The 23,255-nt window shown below is 33.7% G+C and overlaps 1 protein-coding gene across 15 annotated transcripts in view; it reads left to right on the top strand.

Annotated features, from left to right (window-relative positions):
• Window positions 1-23,255, top strand: part of DOCK7 (dedicator of cytokinesis 7) — a 235,753-nt gene that overhangs the window by 135,361 nt on the left and 77,137 nt on the right. For 7 of the 15 annotated variants that reach the window (XM_064372425.1, XM_012442615.3, XM_012442614.3 and 4 more), the window contains 10 exons: window positions 1,840-2,004; window positions 4,247-4,416; window positions 12,508-12,600; window positions 13,803-13,892; window positions 14,227-14,262; window positions 14,839-14,934; window positions 17,968-18,108; window positions 18,202-18,315; window positions 19,763-19,933; window positions 21,934-22,073. In XM_064372425.1, the coding sequence (XP_064228495.1) occupies window positions 1,840-2,004; window positions 4,247-4,416; window positions 12,508-12,600; window positions 13,803-13,892; window positions 14,227-14,262; window positions 14,839-14,934; window positions 17,968-18,108; window positions 18,202-18,315; window positions 19,763-19,933; window positions 21,934-22,073 (1,216 nt within the window). The remainder of the gene's footprint in view (window positions 1-1,839; window positions 2,005-4,246; window positions 4,417-12,507; window positions 12,601-13,802; window positions 13,893-14,226; window positions 14,263-14,838; window positions 14,935-17,967; window positions 18,109-18,201; window positions 18,316-19,762; window positions 19,934-21,933; window positions 22,074-23,255) is intronic. The other 8 variants (XM_012442624.3, XM_012442623.3, XM_012442622.3 and 5 more) reach the window with 3 other exon arrangements.

Here is a 23,255-nt window from a genome sequence, read left to right as displayed (position 1 = left end):
TGATAGTGGGATAGAGAAGAGGTAATGAATTATGAGATCATAGAGTATACAGTTACAGAAATTATAGAAGAAGAAGGTTTTAAGGAAAGAAAAAGGTTAGCATTGTTCTTTGTTGTAGATAAGTAAAATAATAGTAATAACAGTAATTGAAAACACTTGCATACCATTTACTGTGTACTAGGAATAGTGCTATGTGCTTTATTTATATTTGGAAGCCAAGATTCAAACTGGTTTCAGAGTCCCTCTCTTATCTAGTATACTTGAGAAATGTATACTCTTGAAATTAACAACAGTAGTTTTAGTTTAAGTGAAGGTAGAAACCAGATTACAGGGAATTAAGAAGCAAATAGTAGATGGTAAAATAAATACAAGAAGCATATACTACTCTTGTAAGAAGTTAGAAGAGAAAGCAGGGTTGAGTAGGGCAAAAGAGTGGCAACATTTCAGCATGTAAACATGCTGAGAGAAATCAGCATGTAAACATGCTCAAGGGAGAAAAATATATGGGGAGAAAAGAATTAATTAATAAAGTAATTCTGTGAGACAAGAGTGAATGTAATAGATCACTCTTACATAAGAGAGGGCACTACTTCCTTTGGAGAGGAGATAAAGTAGTTTCAGATTCTGATAAATTTGTAGGAAAATATGAGGACTTTTGGGCAGATGTAGAGGCTCACAACTGTAATCCCAGCACTTTGGGAGGCCAAGATGGGAGGATTGCTTGAGGCTAGGCCATACCAGTCTGGTCAACATAGGAAGACACCATCTCTTTACAAAAAGAAAAGAAAATAGAAACATGAGGACTTTCATGCTTTCTACATTTTTTCTGTGAGATAGAAGGCAAGATTGCTAAGAAGGGACTAAGGAGGACCTGAATTTTGAGATGGATTCTGGTAACTTGGAGTAGCTACTGTGAGAAAAAGGAAAAGGATTAACCAGAAACTCAGCTAGAATCACTTAACTTCACTCAGGTTTCTGTCTCTAGTCTCTTTCCCTTCTACTTCAGTATATATAGATTAATCTTCCTAAATGACCATTTAATCTGGTTATTCCACTTTTGGGAAAACTTAATTGGCCTCATTATCTCTTCATAATTTCCTGTCTTGATTAAATAAATCATAGACTCTCAGACCCTATTGCTCGAAATGGCTGTTCAGTTTACCCATTTATTCAGTATGCTATCTATCACAATTTCCCAATTTTTGTAAAATTATTGTTATATATTGACTTGAATGACCAAGTATGTGTTGCTTAGCCTGGCGTTTAAAATGCTGTAAGTCTTACCTCAACCTGTTTTTCTAGACCTTTTTTTTCCTTCTAATCCTTTTACACTCATTCCAATCAAGTTTCTTAGTCACTATTTTCTTATTATACTGTTAATATTTTCAATAATCCATTTTGTTGTTGATATTTTTAATTCTTTTTAAACAAAATATGTTTGCCCTTGTATGCTATTTAGATTTTTGGAGTAATCTTTAAAATGAGAAATTGCTTCTCAAGGTATTACACATGATGAATTTTCTTTTTTCTTATCATGTACTTTGTATTGTTCTACTAAACAACAGATATCTGTTGATGATTGTTTTCTTTTTTTAACTAATCAAACCCGTATAATTTTCATCTTAAATTAGTAAAACGAGTTTTTTCTCATTTTGTTTAGGAAAGTATTTTTGGTTTAGCTAATCCAAGGTGTCATTAAAAGTCGATATCAAATCGTAATCATCTTTATACACTTACTATGTAAGCACTATACTTAAAGTATGTAGAGATGACAAAACTGATCTTTGTGGAATTTACAGTCTAAAGTTAAAACAAAGGTATTTTCTTCTTTCTTAAAAGTTAATCTAGGTCAAGCATCTTTTGAAGCCATGGCATCAATTATAAATCGACTTCACAAAAACTTGGAAGGAAATCATGACCAGCATGGCAGAAACAGCCTTCTTGCATCATATATTTATTATGTTTTCCGCCTACCAAATACTTACCCTAATTCATCTTCACCAGGTATTTTATTATTTTTACTATGAAACTATCTTTCATAAATTATGTATTCATCTCAGTATTGAGATAATTTTGTAGTCCATACTGTGATGCATTTATTCAGTAGCAAACATTTATTGAACACCTGCTAAGTACCATCCACTATGCTTAGGTGCTGAAGTTAAAGAGATAAATCAGTTACATTTTTAGGCATCATTTTTTTTAATACAGTTTTCTTTAGAGTTATTGGTTGAAATAAATTTTGAAAATGAACCTTGAAAATAACTTTGTCTTGGGAAGCATGTTATTATTCCTTGTTAAGATAAGGAATTGCTTGCCCCTGTAATCCTAGCTGTTTAAGAGGCTGAGGCGGGAGGATCTCATGAGCCCAGGAATTCGAGGCCAGAGGGAGCTATGATATTACCAGTGCACTCCAGCCTGGGAAACAGAGTGAGATCCTGTCTTTTAAAAATAAAAAAGACAAGGAAAATAGAATCTTACTTTTGTCAGCTAGAATGCTGTAAGGCATTAAAGAAGAAATGTAGTGGCTCGGTAAAACCCTTTCAAACCTACAATGATATAAAAGATTGTTCTTTAGAAAAGTTCTGATCTGTTCGTGGTCAGTGAAATAATATAACCTTTCTGAGTGTTGGAGCCTCAACTCACATATTTGTCTCTATGACACTGATGATAATGGTAAGTGCCCTTTATCAGCTATTGGGAATGTTAATATTGGTAATGGTGACTAATAATTGTGACATTCATTATGAAAACTAGACATAATAGTAACAGGATTTTAAGTTTTAGCCCAATTTATTTTCTTTACTTAATTGAAAAAAGAAAAGCAATGGTTTATAATTTCCTATCTTGATTTTTAAAATTTTATCACTTGACATGTGTGTGAGTGATTATGTAATATCTACAGTGCTCCTCCATTTACTCTTTTATTCAGTACACTATTAGAATTCTACAGATTGTACAAAACATCTTTTTTTAACATGCTGACCTGAAAGATTGCATTAATTAATTAGGTAATAGGTATGTATTAATATCATTTGCAAATATGACATTCAGAAAGATGAAGATATGAAGATAGATTATCACTGTGATTGCTGGATATTTTTGTGTTCATAGGGCAGAGTGAGCAATGATCTTGCCAGTGCACTCCAACCTGGGCAACAGAGTGAGATCCCGTCTTTTAAAGATAAAAGACAGATTGGAAGATGATATTAGGCTTGATTTTAGTCAGACAAAAAGGGAGTCTTTGCTTTTTTATATCACTTAGGATCTTAAAATTATCTTTAGTTTTTATATGTATATAATAAAGATACTATTTTGTTACTCACATTGTCACTGATGAAGATTGAGAAATAAAATGCTGTCACTTAAAGGATGTTAGCAATAATGAAGGTAGAGAAATAAAACATGGTTTAATATAAGAGGTGTTAGCAATAAATTGGTGCTCTCACTAGTGACTGTCAAGGGGCAGAGTAGGAGAGGTGGGAAAAAAGGAAGAGATACCAGCTGGAGCATCTTGGTTCCTAAATACCAAATATACTGAAGTGAAAGAGAGAGAGAGAGAGAGAGTGTGTGTGTGTGTGTGTGTGTGTGTGTGTATGTGTGTTTCCTATTAGTTTTGGTTTTTATTGTATCTGTAATATACAGAGAAACACTGAAGAGATAATGATTTTATTTACAGTTCATATGGTTTTGTAAACTACTGTAAAATAGAATATCTTTGTACAGCAATCATTAGTTCTTGAGTGTTTTTATTTTCTTTCTTTCTAAAAAAAATTTCCCAGTGCTTCGGGAGGCCAAGAGAGGAGGATTGCTTGAGTCCAGGAGTTCAAGACCAGCTTGGGCAACATAGCAAGACCCCATCTCTAAAAAAAAAAAAAAGAGAGAGAGAGAAATTTAGCTGCGCATGGTGGTGTGTGCCTGTAGTCCTAGCTACTCAGGAGGCTGAGGTGGGAGGATTGCTTGAGTCCAGGAGTCCAAGTTTATAGTGAACTGTGGTCTCAGTGCTGCACTCCAGTGCTGCCTCTTAAGAAAAAAAGGCCCTTGCCTCTTAAAAAAAAAGAAAGTATAGTATGTTTTATTTAGAAGACCCTGCCTTTTAAAAAAATTAAAAAGAGTATAATATTTTTTGTTTAGAAACCAAAGCAAATTATGATCTTTGTGGAATTTCTTAAAGTGGCAGAGATATTTTTCAGATATTTTCCTGATAATTTGCTTTAATTATGTGCTATTTCATATGCAATTCTAGGTCCTGGGGGTTTGGGAGGATCAGTGCATTATGCCACAATGGCTAGATCTGCTGTGAGACCTGCAAGCCTTAATTTAAATCGTTCTCGAAGCCTTAGTAATAGCAATCCAGATATATCTGGGACTCCCACGTCACCAGATGATGAAGTTCGGTCAATCATCGGGAGTAAGGTAAACTGAAGACATGCATCTGTAAATTTGGTTTTTGTTTTGTGAACCATCAAGAAATATCCAGTTGTTTTAATTTATTCTGAATTTTGAAATGTATGTAAGTTAGAAATTAGCAAGGAATTGTACGTTTTTGTTCTATCAGTTTACTAACACTGTTTTGTTTTTCTATTAAATATGCTTGCTGTTACAAACTACTACACTAAAATTTCTAAAATTTGTCTGGGATCACTAGTCACATATAACTTACTGTTGTTGGTCTGATACTCTATCATGTGAAAAATGGCTAGATTGACTTAATATAGAATTAAAAGAGACCTGTGTGACTGATACGTAGAAGATAGATGTCATCGTTAAATCATGAGATCCTCTTCTCCAAAAAAAATCAAGAACAGTGATTAACCTTGGTTGATAATAGAGCCACATTTCACATGAAACCCTATGTAAGGCGCACCAGGATTAGAAAACTATGATTTATTTAATGATGTTTAGTGATTATGCCGGAAAATAAGGGAAAGGCCAGGTAGTGTAAGATCCAGCTATATTTTATTCCAGGCATTTATCTTTTCATTCCCACAGAATATACCCACAGAACAAATAGTTATTACCTTTCTAAATGTAAAGTACAAAACAACTCAGAGTTTAAACAAGTTAGATAAAAATACAGGAAGACTGAGGCCAAGAAATCATATCATGCTGTGTTTTGACCAGACTATTTCAAACTTTTTTTTTGCTATTGGAAAAGAGGAAGATGTCATTCTTACAGAAGGATAGCCAACTTTTCTTTGGCAGTTTAATCTATTAGTTTTTATGTGAGGAAGAATTAATGATTAATAAATAGGTTCTAGGGTCTATGTTTAACTTTTAGTCTAAACTATAATAGAACATTTAAAGATTTGATTGGGTTTGTTTGTTAGGTGAAATACTTGAACATTAATCAAAAACGGCAGGAACTAACTATGCCTTATAAAGTTACAGAAATATATATAGTTTGTATAGAAACTTCTAATTAATAAATTTACATAATGAATGTTCATTCGTATTAAGCATTGCTCGTTAATTAATTTATTCTTACAGATCAAAAATATACTTTGCTGTCTTATAATTTAAATAATAAAACGTGGGTTTCAGTAACTTAAAGATCCATATAAATATTTCTGTAATTAAATAATTTTCCCTTTTTGTAAACTCCTAGAGAGAATGATGCTCAGAGTTATTTATAAGGGATATTGCAGAGTAACCAGAGTACTGTGGCAGCTGCAAAAAGAGAAAGCTTCCCTGCTCCACACACACACACATATTTCCATGTTTAAGAAAATAACTCAGGTTTTTCATCCTTGTTTTCATTCTTGATTATATTTTATTGTAATACATGTAGTACTTAGCATTATTTATATACTGAATATTTATATACTGCATAGTTCTTCAGTAGAATGAATTTGATTTTTGGATTTTCAGGAATTTTTCTATAGAAAAGTTGCTATAGACAGCATTTCCTTAAGGTTCTACTTTAAAAACGTCTCTTAATTTTTTTAAGATTTGCATTAGGACTCATTTAGCATAATTCTAGAGTTATTTCTTATACAGTTGATAGATTATAAACTCAAGATTTAGAACAAAGAGGCCAATATATATAATGATTTTTTTGCCTTTTTCAAGATGTTCTTTAAATGGATCAATGATTTTTAAAATATATATACAAATATATACAAATAAATAAATACAAGGTAATTGCTGAGAAAGCCATTGCAAGATGAGAATTGCTTAAGTGGTTTTTATGTTGTTTTCTTTTTACTGCAAAATTTTTGATAGCTACCTTCATATTGGGTTATCATTTAGTTGTAATCCTTAATAATAATGGTGCATAATTTTATCTCAAAATTACAAGGAATCTAAAGTTTATTTATAGTTACCCTTCATTTTTTCTTATTTTATTGACCTGACAGTTCAAGAAACTCTTCCTTAGTAATCTTGTTTTCCACCCCAACTCAGCCATAGTCTTACTTTATATCAAGCTTGTTCAACCTGTGACCTGCAGGCCACATGCATCAGGACAGCTTTGAATGCAGATCAGCACAAATTTGTAAACTTTCTTAAAACATTATGAGTTTGTTAGGATTTTTTTTTTTAAACACTCATCAGCTATCGTTAATGTTAGTGTATTTTATGTGATGCCCAAGAGAATTCTTCTTCCAATGTGGCCCAGGGAAGCCAAAAGATTGGACACTCCTGCAGTCTTGTCATTACCATAATCTCAATTTCATGTGTTTTGTTCTCTATCTCCTGTTTTTCTCTGTAGTACCCCAACCTAACAATTTCTACTCCTTTGCAATCTCTAATCTTGATCCTCCATTGTTTTTACCATGCCTCACCCCCTTAATGTTCTCTCTTCTTCCTTAGCCAGCTTAATGTCTGTGGGCAATTGTTATAATTATTTCTATCAGGTTGGATGTGGTGGCTCACGCATGTAATCCTAGCACTTTGGGAGGCTGAGGCGGGTGGATTACCTGAGGTCAGGAGTTTAAAACCAGCCTGGCCAACATGGTGAAACCCTGTCTTTACTAAAAATACAAAAAAAAATTAGCCAGATGTGGTGGCAGGTGCCTGTAATCCCAGCTACTCGGAAGGCTGAGACAGGAGAATCACTTGAACCCAGGAGGCAGAGGTTGCAGGATGCTGAGATCACGCCATTGCACTCCAGCCTGGGCAACAAGAGTGAAACTCTGTTTCAAAAAAAAAAAAAAAGAAAAGAAAAAAGATTATTCTCATTGTAATCAAACCTCGGTTCCCTTATCTTTCCCAAATCTGAAACCATAGTTAAACTCAATTGACTGCCTATGCCATGTCAGCATCTGTGCAGCTAAACATGTCTTTAAAAATATCATGGTTATTGGTCTTATTTGAAATCAACCTCAAGAGAGCCCTTAATGCTATCAGGCAATTATACTGTATTTCTTTATCTCCATCACTTTCCTGTTCTCCCAGGAAATGATTTTATTCCTTCTTTTGTTACTTCAAACCCCCTAACACCTCTCCCCTCATTCCTTTTCTCACTTTATCTTCTATTTCATTGAGACAGCTGAAACCATTGGAAGAAAACTGGATAAACTTTTACCATCATATCTAGCTACCTATTACCATCTACTATCTACTGCCTAATACTCTTCTGTATTAAAAATGAATAGATGAGCTATTCAGTTTTCTAAATTCATCTCTGTCACTCAAGCTTTCATCCAGTTTCACCTGCTCAGGATCTACACTCCACCAGTTTTTCTATGTCTCTTCTACATCACCAGTTTCTCCCCGAATACTGAATCATTCCCATCCACATACAGGCATGCTAATATTTATCTCATTTTGAAAAAATAATTCCTCTCGTTTGAAAGCAATCTAAGTGTCCATCAACAGATGAATGGGTAAACAAAGTGTGGTACATATATACAATGGAGTACTATTCACCCATTAAAAAAAGAATGAGATCCTGTCATTTGCAACAACAAGGATAGAAATGGAGATTGTTAGGTTAAGTGAAATAAACCAGTCACAGAAAGACAGACTTCACATGTTCTCACTTATTTGTAGAAGCTAAAAATTAAAACAGTTGAACTCATGGAGATAGAGAGTAGTATGATAGTTACCAAAGGCTCGGAAGGGGCAGTCGGGGTCGGAAGGGAAATGGAGATAGTTAATGGGTACAGAAAAATAGAGAGAGTGAATAAAATCTAGTATTTGATGGCACAACAGGGTGATTTGTACAATTAAATAAGTAAATAATGTTTATTATATATTTAGTTATAAATAATTAGAAGTGTATAATTTGATTCTTTGTATCACAAAGGATAAATGTTGAGGTGATGGATACCCAACTCATCCTGATGTGATTATTATACATGATATACTTTTATCAAAATATCTCACATATGCCTACTATGTACACACAAAATTATAAATACATATGCCTACTATGTACCCACAAAAATTAAAAATAATAATTCTTCTCTAATATTTCAACTACTGCCTTCTTTGCTCTTTCTCTGCTACCTTTTGTAGTAGAATTCCTTAAGAATTTTCTGTACTTGCTGTCTGCAGTTCTTTTACTCCCATCGTCTTTACTTCAGTCAAATATTCCTCCCATTTTCCACCAAAGCTGTCTTTGTTAATGTCACCAGCACCCTTCATGTTGCTAAATCCAGTAGTTAATTTTCAGAACTCAGCTTACTTTTACCTGCCAGCAGCTTTTGACACAGTTAAATTTTTTTTCCTCTGAGATTTATTTATTTGGCTTCCAGGGTACTACACTGTTGATTTCCTTCTTGGTTTACTGATTATACCTTTTCAGTCTTCTTTGTGGATTTTTCCTTTTCTGATCTCTTTATCTGGATGTGTTCCAGGTCTCCATCCTTATTTCTCTTTTCTTGTCTTCTCTCTACACTTACTACCTTGGTGAGCTTATCAGTTTCCATGGCTTTAAATACCACATACATGTTATGCTAATGACTCCCACAACTATATTTCCACAATTATATATTCTCTCTGGAGTTCTAAACTTAACTGCTTTTTCTAAATTGTTTTGTTCAGATTTGGATATATATGAAAGGTAGAGGAGATGCTTCTTAACATCTTCATTACTACCATCTTGGTCTCAGCTACCATTCATCTCTCCTAGAATTAATGTACTGGCTTTAAAGGTGCTTTCTGTACTTCTACCCTACACTCTGTTCACAACATAGCAACCAGAATGTTGCTTTAAAAAACTTAGGACACACACAAAAATTAAGTCATTATGTCATTCCTCTGAGCACAATCCTCTAATGACTTACTTTGTCAGTCCTTTAAGTCTTTACTCTGAAGGCCACCTTCCCAGTGAGGTTGACTCTGATTATCTTATGTAAATGTGTAACCAGGGGCTGTGTCCTCATCTTTGGATGTAGGACTTCAAATCCCATTATTTTGTTTTTTGTCTTTTTTTTTTTTTTTGTCTCACAGCATATGAATTAATTTTTTTTAAGTGTTTATCTTTCTTTACCAGAGTCTAAGTTTCATGATGGCAGGGAATATTTGTTCCAAAGTGTCTGTAATGTCTAGCTTATTCAAGGTGCTCAGTACATATTGATCCACTGATGAAATGTTAGTATGAGTAAATACCCCAGCACTAAATCACCTTTTTAAGAACTGAATTATGCTTTTGTTTGCCCTCTTACTGTTGGGATTAATTATATATTTAAAGATCTGCAGAGAATTGACTTTATGAAAATTTCGGTTATATTTTATTCCCCAGTATAAAATATAGAACTCCTAAAATTTAAGAATATTTATATAACATGAACAGGTTTTGATTACTCCAGTGGCTGTAATGTAAATGTAAAAATATTTGTGAGACTTCTTCATATTTATGTTGCTAAAACTAGCTCTGCTTTCTTAGTTCTAGCAATAGTCTTTTAACATTCAGTTTTGTAAGTACATAGTTACATCAGGTCTGAACTTTATTGCTTTTAATCAAATGCCAGTGGAATTTTGCATTGATATGTTTCTTTCTCATATATCGTCTATTTTTTTTTAATTTCTCAAACACTGAGAGCTTACTATATGCTAGGCAGTATGCTGAGGACTTGTGGATATGAAGCAAAATCTTTGTAATATAGCACAAGTTGATGTCAAATCAAATACAGTATGTGCCTTGAGCTGGGATCTTATCTATATGTAAGGGAAAAAATTAATAGTGTTACTAGGATTTGGCAAAAAAAGAAATCCCACACTTACATATACATGGGCACACATTTGATTAGTCTGTTCTATGTTTGTTTGAAATCAGTAACATAAAGTTATTAAGTATAAGTGATGAATTTGCTTAAATACGGGCTGTTTGATAGAATTCTTAGCTTTATAATGCCTGAATTATGGAAGTTACTTGTTTTGCCTAACAACTGGTTACAAGTTTTCTTTAAATAGTTAGCTTTGCTATAATTCTAACTGCTCAGAATGTCACTTTTCTGTATGACTATAATTCATACCACAAAGAGTTTTATTCTCACATTAGCAATTATCATATATTGTAGTTTTAAAGGAAATTAAACAATGAGTTAAGTGAATTTAAGAGTACAGCAAAGTCGTTATTCTTTTTGTGGAAGTTCATGGGAGAAAAGAGGACAGTTAGTTATAATTTTGCCAAAATCAAATGCTCATGCTTTATTATTTTTGTAACATGAGTAGTGACTGTAAAAATTGAATATGACAGGAAGAACTTTACACTTTTATACAAAGAAGACATAATTTTGGCCTTAGACATAATTTTGGAGACGAATGAAAACTATCTGAAAAACATATGTCTTTTGGTTTGCTTTTACTTGAAGTATTGTAATGGGGTTCTGAGAAGGTGGATATTTAAAACAAATCTGATTGCCTAATTTTACTAGTATTTTGATACTGTCTAATTTACTTTGATAGAAAGCATTTTAAGAAAAATGCGCATGGAAAATTTTATAAAAACTGTTTTTGAGAGTTTAGTATATTCAGGGCATTGCACTTAGTAATTTACTTCCATTATTTGATTCTTACCATATGAAGGGAAACACTGTCATCATTTTTATTTTATAGATAATAAACTGAAAAAAAAAAAGGTTGAGTAATTTATCTTAGATTTTACAGCTAGTAAGCAGGAGAGCCTGGATTGGAACCTTAACTCCTGTATTAGACATTCAGCGTCAAAAATGATGAGAAATGGGTGATTATTGTGCCATCATTTCAACTTCTCTATATATTTGGGAAAAAAATGAGAAAAAGTAGAGGAAATATTCTTCTAAAACCTAAGCCCTTGAGAGTTGCAGTTTTTCTTTCTTTTCTTTTTAAAAACCTCTTTTGAAGTATTTAAAAAATACTGATGTCTGGGCTCTATTCACAACAATTCTCATTTAATTGTTTTAAGGTAGGGCACTGCACATTTGTTGTGTTACTGTTGTTGTTAAGCTTCCCAAATGACACTAATGTCTAGACAGAGTTGATTACAATTGTTCCAACTCTTTACTTTTACCTGTTGTTCCTTTGGTGCTTTCTGGTTTGGGTCCGCACTCATGCCCTGATATATGTACGTCAGCTTGTCTTCAGTTGTCTTTGCTATGCTTACCCTAATAATTCTTTAAAAATCTTTTACAACTTGCTCCAGTTCCAATTATTAGATTCTCAAGTTCCCAGTCCAAATTGCTGAATCAGATTTATGGAGATAGAGTCCAGGATCTGAATTTTATAAAGCTTTTCAAGTGATTCTGATGATCAGTCAGTTTGAGGAAATAGAAGTAAAGCCTCTGTTTCCTTCACCTGGAATCACAGTAACCCTCTCAGACAAAGATAAAATAATTCACTTCTGGACATATACTTTAGTAGCGTATTGAAGAAATTTTAAATTGATGAAGATAATGATGAAGATATAATTCCTATAGACAGCGCCAGCATAATATTTTTCCTTATAATATTTATTTAAAAAATAGTAACCCATTGTGTTTAATTACAAATGCAACCCAAAATACATTATTAGGAAGGAGTAAATATTAGGTATCATTTTTTTCTGAAGTTCTTACTTAATTTCTCCTGTCTGTCCCTAAAAGAGAGTGAAGGTGGTGGCAAAGTCAAATAGAATTATGGAGTATATATCACTGCATAGTTTTCAGTTGATGAGAGATGGAATGAAATTAAAGTTTATAGCAAAGAATGGAATGTTTTTCTTCCTTTTTTTCCTTTAAACCTCAGTTAGATACAGAGGAAATTATCTGTTGCTAACTTGTACTATATTTAAAGAAAGTTTGGGGGTGTGGTGCTGTGGGAACATTAGTTATTGGTACTTCGAGAGTATCCCTTTACATAAAGAAAAATTACCTTTAAATGCTGTACTTAATGGCCTTAGTGATTTTTTTAAATTGTGTTGTATAATAAGATAATTTCGATGAACTAATACTCTATAGGTGCCTACAAATTTTGGTTGCTTTAACAGTACTAATTAAAAACATGTTTGCAATAGAAGATCTGAATTTCTTTAAGAATAATTTATAGCATGCAACATGTAATATTTCTTTCCTTTCCAACTGCTTTCTATTATATGCTTAGGGTTTAGATCGCTCCAATTCCTGGGTTAACACTGGTGGTCCAAAAGCTGCCCCATGGGGATCCAACCCCAGTCCAAGTGCAGAATCAACACAGGTGGTGTTTATATTAGAGGTTTCTTTATTGGCTGCTGATGTTTCCCTTTAGAACATTACTTCTTAGTATATACTATGATTTCAGTGGCTTGCTTTTTTTAATCATTAAAAAGTGTGTATTTTTGTTTACTTAGCACATTTTCCAACTACTATGCATGAATACCACCAATTGCGTCAGTAATGTTCTTCTTTCCTATTTCCTGTCTCTGCCTTCTTTCTTTCTTACACACCCTATCAATATTTCAGTGCCTGCTGCTTATGCAATTGATGGCTTTTATAACAGTTTCTTCTTTAGGGGTAGCACATCTTTAATAGCAATTTTTAAATTTTTTATGTGGAGAAAAAAACCCCATCAGTTTTCTATTTGCTTTTGGTTAAAAGTGTAACTATTATATCATTTTCATTTAACATTTACTATCTTGTTATTTTCTTCATAGTCACTGAATAGAAAGACTGGCAATAAGTTGAAATTAAATGTGAACAGTATATGATTCCATGCTATAAGATTCAATACCAGAAGCAAAAATCCATTTTAATTTGTACTGTGTTGCAAAGTATGAAATTTGTTATACCTTAGCTGAATTAGTTTTGCTTTTTTAAGACTAGTTGCTTGATAGCTAATACTGCATGGTACCTCAAAATATACTTCTCATCTGTGTTGGCTTTGAAGGAAAATTCTCTTCTTAAAGAAAATTTTTAATTCCATTTCTAATATTGTTAAGTGATTTATGTTTGATTTAGTATATGACAAACCTGAATAGAAGTTTCTGATAATAATGAAAAAGTGAGATAAATTATTCCAAACTTTTTGTTTTCTTTATTTAATATAAAATTATTGATTTCTTTTTTGGTCTGAGATCAGTTGAGAAGTATGTTTTTACTTTATATATATTTTTACTAGATATGTGCATGTGTATAGATCACACAGATAAAAGTTTCATTCTTTGCAGCACTCTGAATATTATATAATCATTGAAATACTCATGTTTTTTTAAAGACCAAAAATATATAGAAGCCATTTTGATACTACTTATGCATTGTCATTAAAGCAGCTTAAAATGGTGAAAATGAGAGCAATAAAATAGGTGGTTTTTGAAACCATAATAAAACTCTATTTTAAACTTGTGCATAATCCGTCAGCTGCAAAATCATCCACTGCAAACGTTAATGTTATCTCGTCATTCATTCATCTTCACTCCATAGGCTATGGATCGAAGTTGTAATCGTATGTCTTCGCACACAGAGACGTCAAGTTTCTTACAAACATTAACGGGACGCTTACCAACTAAAAAGGTAGATTCATACGAAGACAATTAATAGAGGGGGAAAATAATTTCACCAATTAAATAGATGTAAGGTTTATTTACATAGGCAGGATGAGATATTTACAGTAATTGCATTGAGCTTAAAAATATATCTGAGCAAGCATTGCTTGTCTGATGCCTTTTGGGGCATACCTCGGCAGTGTAGACTCTTTTACATTATGTTAATGTTTATATCTTTGGGATTGACTGTTTTTAGAATTTAGTGAATTCAAATTTGATCATTAAATTTTAGTACCAAAAAAATGTATCAACTTTTAATTCTATTTCTGTAACTGCTTCTGTTTTGTGTTTTAAATCTCCAGGGAAAGGAAGATGAGTTAGAAAAATTGTCACTCTTAGTAAGATATGTTGATTTGCTTCCCATATGCACAGTTTTGTTAGTCCTTTTTCATATTAATATACACTACTTTGCAAATGCTTTGTATGCCTATCCATTATAAGGCAGAAATCTTCTGCTGTTTTTTTAAAAAAATACCTTAACTGAAAACTTGAAAATTAAGCCTCATAGCAAAGTTTAAATTTTAAAATGTATTTCCTAAATTGTACCAGCAAAATTCATGTGTGTATTTGCGTATGTTAAAAAGTGTACTTAAGTCACAAACAAGGTATTACTGTAAGTTTTTAGTCTAGTTTCTGTTTGCAGGTACAATTTAGGAGGCTATCTTCTACCTGTCCTTTTAAAATTACATTTTACAGCAAGATAACATGTAATTTTTTCAGCTGTTCCACATACCACTGTCTTACATGCATAAATAGCCGTTTCGTTAATGGGTGTCTTCAATGCATCATTGAATGGTTCACGTGCTTTATTTTGCTTATTCGCATTATATCTTCATTTGTATTTGCATTATTATTTGGTTTATGTTATCAGCAGATTTGACTTTGATAATAACTTTGGATTTACTTCTGGATAGCTTTTTCATGAGGAGCTGGCTTTGCAGTGGGTTGTTTGCAGTGGCAGCGTTCGGGAATCAGCTTTGCAACAAGCCTGGTTCTTTTTTGAGTTAATGGTGAGCAAAAACTGAGCACGTTCTTTAATATTTTTTCTATTAGTGAACAATTTTATGCTAGCTCATTTGTTATCTTAGAAATCTTTTTCTATTGCACATCTTATGCTTTTATATGTGCCTTCAAGACAAAATTACATGTGTTACATTTCTAAATAAACACTGTGGACACTCAGCACAGTTTAGGTGGAATTATAAAGAGTGAGGCTCATTTTAACTCTGTTTTCTCAGGGATGGATGTATAAACTAGCTGTCTTTTCAAAGAAAACTTGTGATACATTCTTTGCTAGTCATTATGCATGCAAGTGTATAATGACAGTATTGTAGATTTTATACCAAAGATAAAAAAAGCTTTATAGATACCCACTGCCATTATTATGGCTAGTAAACTCTTAGGGAAATGCCAGTTACAGCCAATAAAAAACACAACAGTACTGGCTGGGTGCAGTGGCTCACACCTGTAATCCCCGCACTTTAGAAAGCTGAGGCAGGAGGATCACTTGAGATCAGGAGTTTGAGACCAGCCTGAGCAATACAGCAAAAGCCCATATCTACCAAAAAAATTTTTTTTAAATTAGCTAGGCCTGGTGGCACACACTTGTAGTTCCATCTACTTGGGAGGCTGAGGAGGGAGCTTGCTTGAGCCCAGGAGTTTGAGGCTGCAGTGAGCTATGATCACCAGTGTACTCCAGCATGGATGACAGAGCAAGATCCTGTCTCTTTTATTTTTTTTTAAGTACTTTTTGCTTAATCAAATAAATGATACTTTTTAAAATGAGTGAATTAATATTTTAATTAATAAATACATATATATGAACAATTGACCCTTGAACAACATGGGGTTTAGGAGAATGAACTCCCCCACACAGTCAAAATCTGCATATAACTTTCGACTCACCCAAAACTTAACTACTTAATAGTCTACTGTTGACCAAATGCCTTACTGATAACATAATCATATTTCGTATGTTATTTGTATTATATATTGGGTTCTTAGAATGGTGAAAAGAAAATGTTATTAAGAAAATTATAAGGAAGAGAAAATATATTTGCTATTCGTTAATTGGAAGTGGATCATCATAAATGTCTCCATTCTTATTGTCTTTACATTGAGTAGGCTGAAGAGGAGGGGTGGGTTTTGCTGTCTCAGGAGAGGCACAGGTGAGAGAAAACCCACATATAAGTGGACTCATGCAGTTCAAACCCGTGCTGTTCAAGGGTCACCTGTACATATAAACTTGTATATGTAAACATACACATATGTAAACAAAGGCAACAAACATTTATTAAGTGGGCACAATATGCTAGTACTGCCATGTGGCCTAGGTATTACTAAAGCACAGATAGGTTAACATGTCTTAATATGCACAGCTTGTAAGTAGCAGGACTGTGATTCAAACTCAGGCATTCCAGCACTTGGGACTGTCTTCTTCACCTTCCTGTTCAGCCTCTAGAAAGCTGAAATCACTGAAACTTTTTCTCCCAAAGAAGAAGTATGTTTAAAAAATGTAAAACAAAACAACCAAAATGGAAAAACAGAAAAGAATCTTCCAAAGTATGTCATAGGGTGGTTCTCAGCATTGAATGTTACATATATTATGGGTAAGAAAACATTTCTTCTAGAGATTTAATAATCTACAGAAGAAATAAATCAGGAACTATATATAAGTGACAACTCATTTTTTTTCCCAGAAAATAAACCTTAAATTTATAATTCATGTGCTTCTCTTGTAAGGTAAAAATTGTAATTTCAACTGTTTTTTAATAGTCTTACATATATGTTTAGGTTTCTAAAATACAAAATCATCAAAAGACTGCAATTTAAAACTTGGCTGTGCTCTATGTTCAGTATAGGACTTTACCTTCAATTTACCTGAATTTAAAGTTTAAAATTCTTTATTACTGTTACCACAGTGTTATAATAAAGAATCTGTACAATATTCAATACAAATACAATACAATATAGTCCTCAAATATTTATTGTATTCTTACTGTATGCCATCATCTATGTATTAGCTACTGAGGACACTATAGTGAAGACAGGGTTTCTAACCTTTCAAAGCTTACAGTTTGGGAGCTTTGGAATGGCAAAATTATTGAGTCTTGGAAAAATTTAATTAAATTTTTTTTAGACTGGATGTGGTAGATTACATGACTGTAATCCCAACATTTTGAGAAGCTGAGGCAGAAGGATCACTTGAGGTCAGGAGTTTGAGACCAGCCTGGACAACATAGCCAGACCCTGTCTCTATAAAAAATTTAAAAATTAGCTGGGCATGGTAGTGTGCACCTGTAATTCTAGCTACTCTGGAGGCTGAGGCAGGTGGATCACTTGAGACCAGGAGTTGGAGGCTGCAGTGAGCTATGATCATGCCACTGCACTTCAGCCTGTGTGACAGGGTGAGACCCTGTTTCTTTAAAAACAAAACAAAAAACAAAACTTGGGGCCATGCACGGTGGCAAATGCCTGTAATCCCAGCACTTTGGGAGGCTGAGGCTGGTGGATCACCTGAGGTCAGGAGTTCGCGACCAGCCTGACTAACATGGTGAAACCCCATCTCTACTAAATACCAAAAAATTAGCTGGGCATGGTGGCGCATGCCTGAAATCCGAACTACTTGGGAGACTGAGACAGGAGAATCTCTTGTACCTGGGAGGCGGAGGTTGCAGTGAGTCAAGATCGCATCATTGCACTCCAACCTGGGCAACAAGAGTGAAACTGTCTCAAAAAAAAATCTTTAAGGTTGAAATTTCTTTTTTGTTGACATACACAGAATTTTTTGTCCTATTGTTAGCCAGGATAATTTTTTGAAGGTAATATGGTGATGGAGTTGTATTGTGTTTGTTTTTTTAAAAAATTTTTTGGCAAATACAAAACATCATAGGGAACTTTAAAAAATATTTAAGAAGCTAAAAGTATTTCAGTCATCTATTAAATTACATGCCGTATTTTTAAAATAGTCCAAGTGTTTAGAGTTGTAATTGTTAATTATATTCATAGGAAGTTAAACTGATAATTTATATCTTTTTTTTCAGGTAAAGAGCATGGTACATCATTTATACTTTAATGATAAACTTGATGCTCCAAGGAAAAGTCGTTTTCCAGAACGTTTCATGGATGACATTGCAGCTCTTGTCAGCACGATTGCTAGTGATATAGTTTCACGATTTCAGAAGGTAATGATAACTTTTCCCCCACTTATCTCTCTTTCAAGCTCAGATTAAACTATTGTAGTTTAATTTGTTTTTGTTTTATATTCTGTTTCACAGGACACAGAAATGGTTGAGAGACTCAATACAAGCCTTGCATTCTTTCTCAATGATCTATTGTCTGTTATGGACAGAGGATTTGTTTTTAGCCTTATAAAGTCCTGCTATAAACAGGTAATACATAGGAATTATTAGTAATCAAATAGTTTAAATACTATATTAGTTCTTTTCAAAGTTAGAGCTAAAAGACCTTCAAGAGCACATTCATATACTGATGTTAAAACAAAAAGTAGCCTAAAGTAACATATTTTTATTAGCAAGGCAAAAATAAATTATATTTGTTTTATCAAGACACAAGGATGGTGGCAAGCTGCTGTCAGTACAGCCAGTATTTCCTTGAGTTATACAGGCCTACTTGTGACTCTTTAATTCCTATTTTGGATTATACCATCAAGTCAATAGTAATGTAACACAGTCTCAAGATATCATATAAGTGCAGCATTTATATGGAGTGGACTTTGTATCTTGAGTGATTTTTAAAGCAGCTACATTTTGCTGCATATTCCTCCTAATCCAACCCTGGAAATTGTAGAGTTTGAAATTATGGACAGATGTTTACCCATTTGCCAAATGTTATTCATTATCTTGACTTTACTAAATTAAAAGCATCCTGGAACTTTTCCACACATAGCTGATTTTGTTTTAAAATTTTTATCAACTGATTAGTGAAGTCTGCCTTCTGGAAAACATTAGTTAATGGTTCTGCTGGGCCACTTTGGTAGTAAGCTGTATAGGCCTTTCAGAATTACCTTTTAAAGGCGCTTTTAAAATATACAGATCTCTGAGTCCCATTCCAGAATTATTGAGAAGTTCAAACTTCTCATGGTGGTGGGGGTGAGGAGCACACAGTCCTTGTGAAGCACCTCACAGCTGTTCTGCAGATTAGTTTTGGGGAAATAGTCTAGAGTTCTACTTGGTAGTCTAATATTTAGAATTTTGAATATTCTATTAGATGCCTTTATTGTTTGTTTCTTCTAATAGAAAAGTTAAAACTATGCATGGGCACTCACCCACAGAGAAATACTTGCAACACTATATGTATCATTTTTACTTTTTCCCCAAAACTTTATGTACTAATACTACCAGAACTTGTCCTGTCTTTATTCTTTAAACACTGGCCTGTATTTGCCAAACATTGAGCTAAGCTGTAGGGATACTAAAACTATTAAATCAGTTTATAGTATGTCTTCTCAAGTAGCTTATGATGTAGCTGAGAAAACAAATTATAAATAGAATTGATAATTTCTTTTAAGAAAGTAGTATGAAGTTATTTTGGTGGTATATGTTTTTCCTGTTTTTTGAGAAGTAGAAATATTGATGCTATATTGGAAATACAAGAATGTGGCTTTTAGGTTAATCAGATATGTATTTATATAGTAAATCTTATGGTTTTAAATTTTTAATTTTAGCAGCAACTCTGGAAGAAGGTGATACTATTATTTAAGCCACAAAACCCAAACTGGATACCAAGTACTACTATTTAATTCTAATTCGCCATTCTGGTATTAGTATTAAAGAAATAATAGATTTAACTGGTGTTCTCTTATGCAATGCTTACAAGGTGTCTTCAAAGCTTTACTCATTACCGAATCCGAGCGTTCTGGTGTCTTTGAGGCTGGATTTTCTGCGAATCATCTGCAGTCATGAGCACTATGTTACATTAAACTTACCCTGTAGCTTACTTACTCCACCTGCATCTCCATCACCTTCTGTTTCTTCTGCAACATCTCAGGTATGCAAATTGTGTGAACACACGTATTTTTAAAGTCACCTTTGTGAAGAAGAATGTAAAACAAATGAATTGAGTAATAGCTATATGATAGGCTCAGTTCTGAGTGCTTTGTAAGTATTAACTCGTTTAATCCTCAGAATAGAAGGCAAGTCTATTATTATACCCATTTTGTAGATTAGGAAAAACAGAAACACAGAAAGGCCACTGAGTAAAAAGTGTCAGAGCCAGGCTTTGAACCAAGGCTTTATTCTAGAGCCCAAATTCTTAACCACTGTTTTGTATTCCTTTCACAGATTTATTACGCACATGTGAATGAATTCACCTAAATAAACTCACAAATTTAGATGTTTACACAAGTTGGGTTCTCTTGAAGCAGACACCAAGAATGAGTCTTAAGCAAGATATTTTTTAGAGATCCATACCTGTGAAGGGAAGGAAGGGGTGAAGATTAATTGAACAGAGAAGTCAAATTGCAGTGAAGGCATAACAAAGCCCTGCTTAACTCTCTTGTATCCAGAAACCCTAAAGGAAACTAGATGAAAATTGATAGGTGTTTCAGTGGTTGGCACTTCAACAGCTAGTAGGTTCTCTACAGATGGAAAAGTATTATTGTAACAGTTAATATGTATGTCTTCTTTTATAAGTTGAGATTAAGAGATTTTGTGGTTTTTAGTATCAGAGAAGCCCGTATCTTCCTTTGTCCAGTGAAACACTCTTTCTACTTTATTATTCCTGAGGCAAGGAGGCTACTTTCTTTAAGTTCTTAATTTCTAAAGTGAAAGTTAATATTAGTACTTCTTCATTTTGTTTTCAGTATATTTAATTCCTGAATAGGGTTCTGTAGATGATATCTCATATGCCTGATTTAAAAAACAAAAGTTAAATTTCAGTTAGAAGGATTAGAAAACATCAAAGAGTACCCACAACTTTTCATTTTATCTTTGTAAAAAATCTTCTGGATCCTATTTTTCCACAAGCTGTTCAATCTGGCTAGCACACCCTCAATGTAGTGGATGAGGCTGGACTTTTTCTTTCTTTCTTAATCCTTTGCCAAAAATGTAGCTACACAAAAACAGATTAAGCATAAATATGATTGCTAAAACCCTTAAGGAAACATATTTGTTTGTAAGTAACTCCTTACTGAACATCTGATTCAGCCAGGAAATGCTCATAGAAGTTCTTCTGTTATCTTAGTGCCTACTTTCTCAGCTAGCTACATAATTTTCACATTCTACTAGATAACAGAGATATCACTCTTTTTTTGAAAGGCTAAGAAGAGTTTTAAATTTTTATTAGGAGATGATTTCGCCATAGGGAAATGTGAAATCTGTTATTGCTCTAAGAAACCCCAGAGTCCTGAATATGGACTGTATCTTGGAGAATACTATAATATTTTACATTATTAAAACATTAAAAAAAACTCATTAGACAACAAAATGATGGTAATTTCCCAGAGATACTATATTCTGTGAAAAACAACTGTACTGGTGTTTAGAATTTCTCTGGAAATCAATTGCCGTAACTATGAATATTTCTCTTGTACTTTGAGGTGAGTGCATACTATGTCATTTGGATTTAGTTGCCTCTTTTTTTCCATCAGAGTGTGATATTGAAACATCAAGTGACTAAGAGAATGAATGAGAAAATATATAGGAAATTATATGTGAAAAAAGAAATGGAAAATAATTAAATTTTCAATGATTAATTTCTGTAATAAAGTAATTAATAATCTCATCATAGTTTCCTATCCCAAAAGTCTGAGCAGTTGCTTTCTTCAGTGTTAGTAATAGAAAATGAACTACCCTAGGAAAAAATATTTCATTTCTTATATTGCTCTGTCTGTAGGATGTTTTGTTGCACTGCAAACAAAACGTCCTACAGACAGAGCAATATGAGAAATAGTTAACCACTAATACAAAACAGTGGTTATATAAGAATAGTTAACCAACAATACAAAACAGTGGTTAACTATAGTCTTGTTCTGCCTCACTCTCCAACAGAGTTCTGGATTTTCTACAAATGTACAAGACCAGAAGATCGCAAATATGTTTGAATTGTCGGTGCCTTTCCGCCAACAGCATTATTTGGCAGGACTTGTGTTAACAGAGCTGGCTGTCATTTTAGACCCTGATGCTGAAGGGTGAGTAGACCAGTTTTTACCTTATAGAATATGAGTTTGATTTTGAACAGTGGACAGAAGTATTCTACTCACATTTCCTAAGGATTAGAAAAATAATCTTTCATACTCTTTTTCTACTTCTCTCTTCATTATGTTTCTCACTTATGTTGCTTCTCTAGTTAATCAGTTTTATGAAAGGCTTTTTCTCATATTTTGAGAAAGGCAAAATATGAGAAAGTAGGCACTAAGATAACAGAAGAACTTCTATGAGCATTTCCTGGCTGAATGACATATATTTGTCTTAATGGCATATCATGATTCATTTAGTAGCATTCTTTTTCTTCTTAATAGAATATAAAATAAATTGAGCATACTAGTAGATAGATTTATTGGTATAAAGTAAGTGCTTTTCAGGTGAGGAAAGTGGTCTTTAATTTGATTCCTTGTCAGGAAAATTTGTCTTGGTTTTGTTTTGTTTGTTTGAGACAAAGTATTGATCTGTCACCCAGGCCGGAGGGCAGTGGCACAATCTCGGCTCACTGCAACTTCTGCCTCCCGGATTCAAGCAATTCTCCTGCCTCAGTCTCCCGAGTAGCTGGGACTACAGGCACACATCACCACATCCAGCTAATTTTTTTCTTTTTGTAGTTTCACTATATTGTCCTGGCTGGTCTCAAATTCCTGACCTCAGGTGATCCACCCATCTCAGCCTCCCAAAATGCTGAGATTACAGGTGTGAGCCAGTGCGCCCAGCCAAAAATTTATAATTTGCCATCATACTGTATAGGATTTTATTTCAAAAATTGCCTTATAAACAAATATTGTTAGGTTTTAAAAAATTCCAAAGTTGTATACATTTTTAAAGGATGTTTGGAAATTGATGTAGTTAGAAAAGTATATTGTCTGGTGATTTTTTTTTTTTTTTTTGAGACGGAGTTTCACATTTGTTACCCAGGCTGGAGTGCAATGGCGCGATCTCGGCTCACCGCAACCTCCGCCTCCTGGGTTCAGGCAATTCTCCTGCCTCAGCCTCCTGAGTAGCTGGGATTACAGGCATGCGCCACCGTGCCCAGCTAATTTTTTGTATTAGTAGAGACGGGGTTTCACCATGTTGACCAGGATGGTCTCGATCTCTTGACCTCGTGATCCACCTGCCTCGGCCTCCCAAAGTGCTGGGATTACAGGCTTGAGCCACCGCGCCCG

The sequence above is a fragment of the Aotus nancymaae genome, unplaced genomic scaffold, assembly GCF_030222135.1.
Source record: "Aotus nancymaae isolate 86718 unplaced genomic scaffold, 86718_ANA_hifiasm-v0.15.2.pri h1tg000007l, whole genome shotgun sequence".
Classification (NCBI taxonomy): domain Eukaryota; kingdom Metazoa; phylum Chordata; class Mammalia; order Primates; family Aotidae; genus Aotus; species Aotus nancymaae.
The sequence above is the reverse complement of the archived record's forward strand: the minus strand, read 5'-3'. Positions and strand labels throughout refer to the sequence as shown.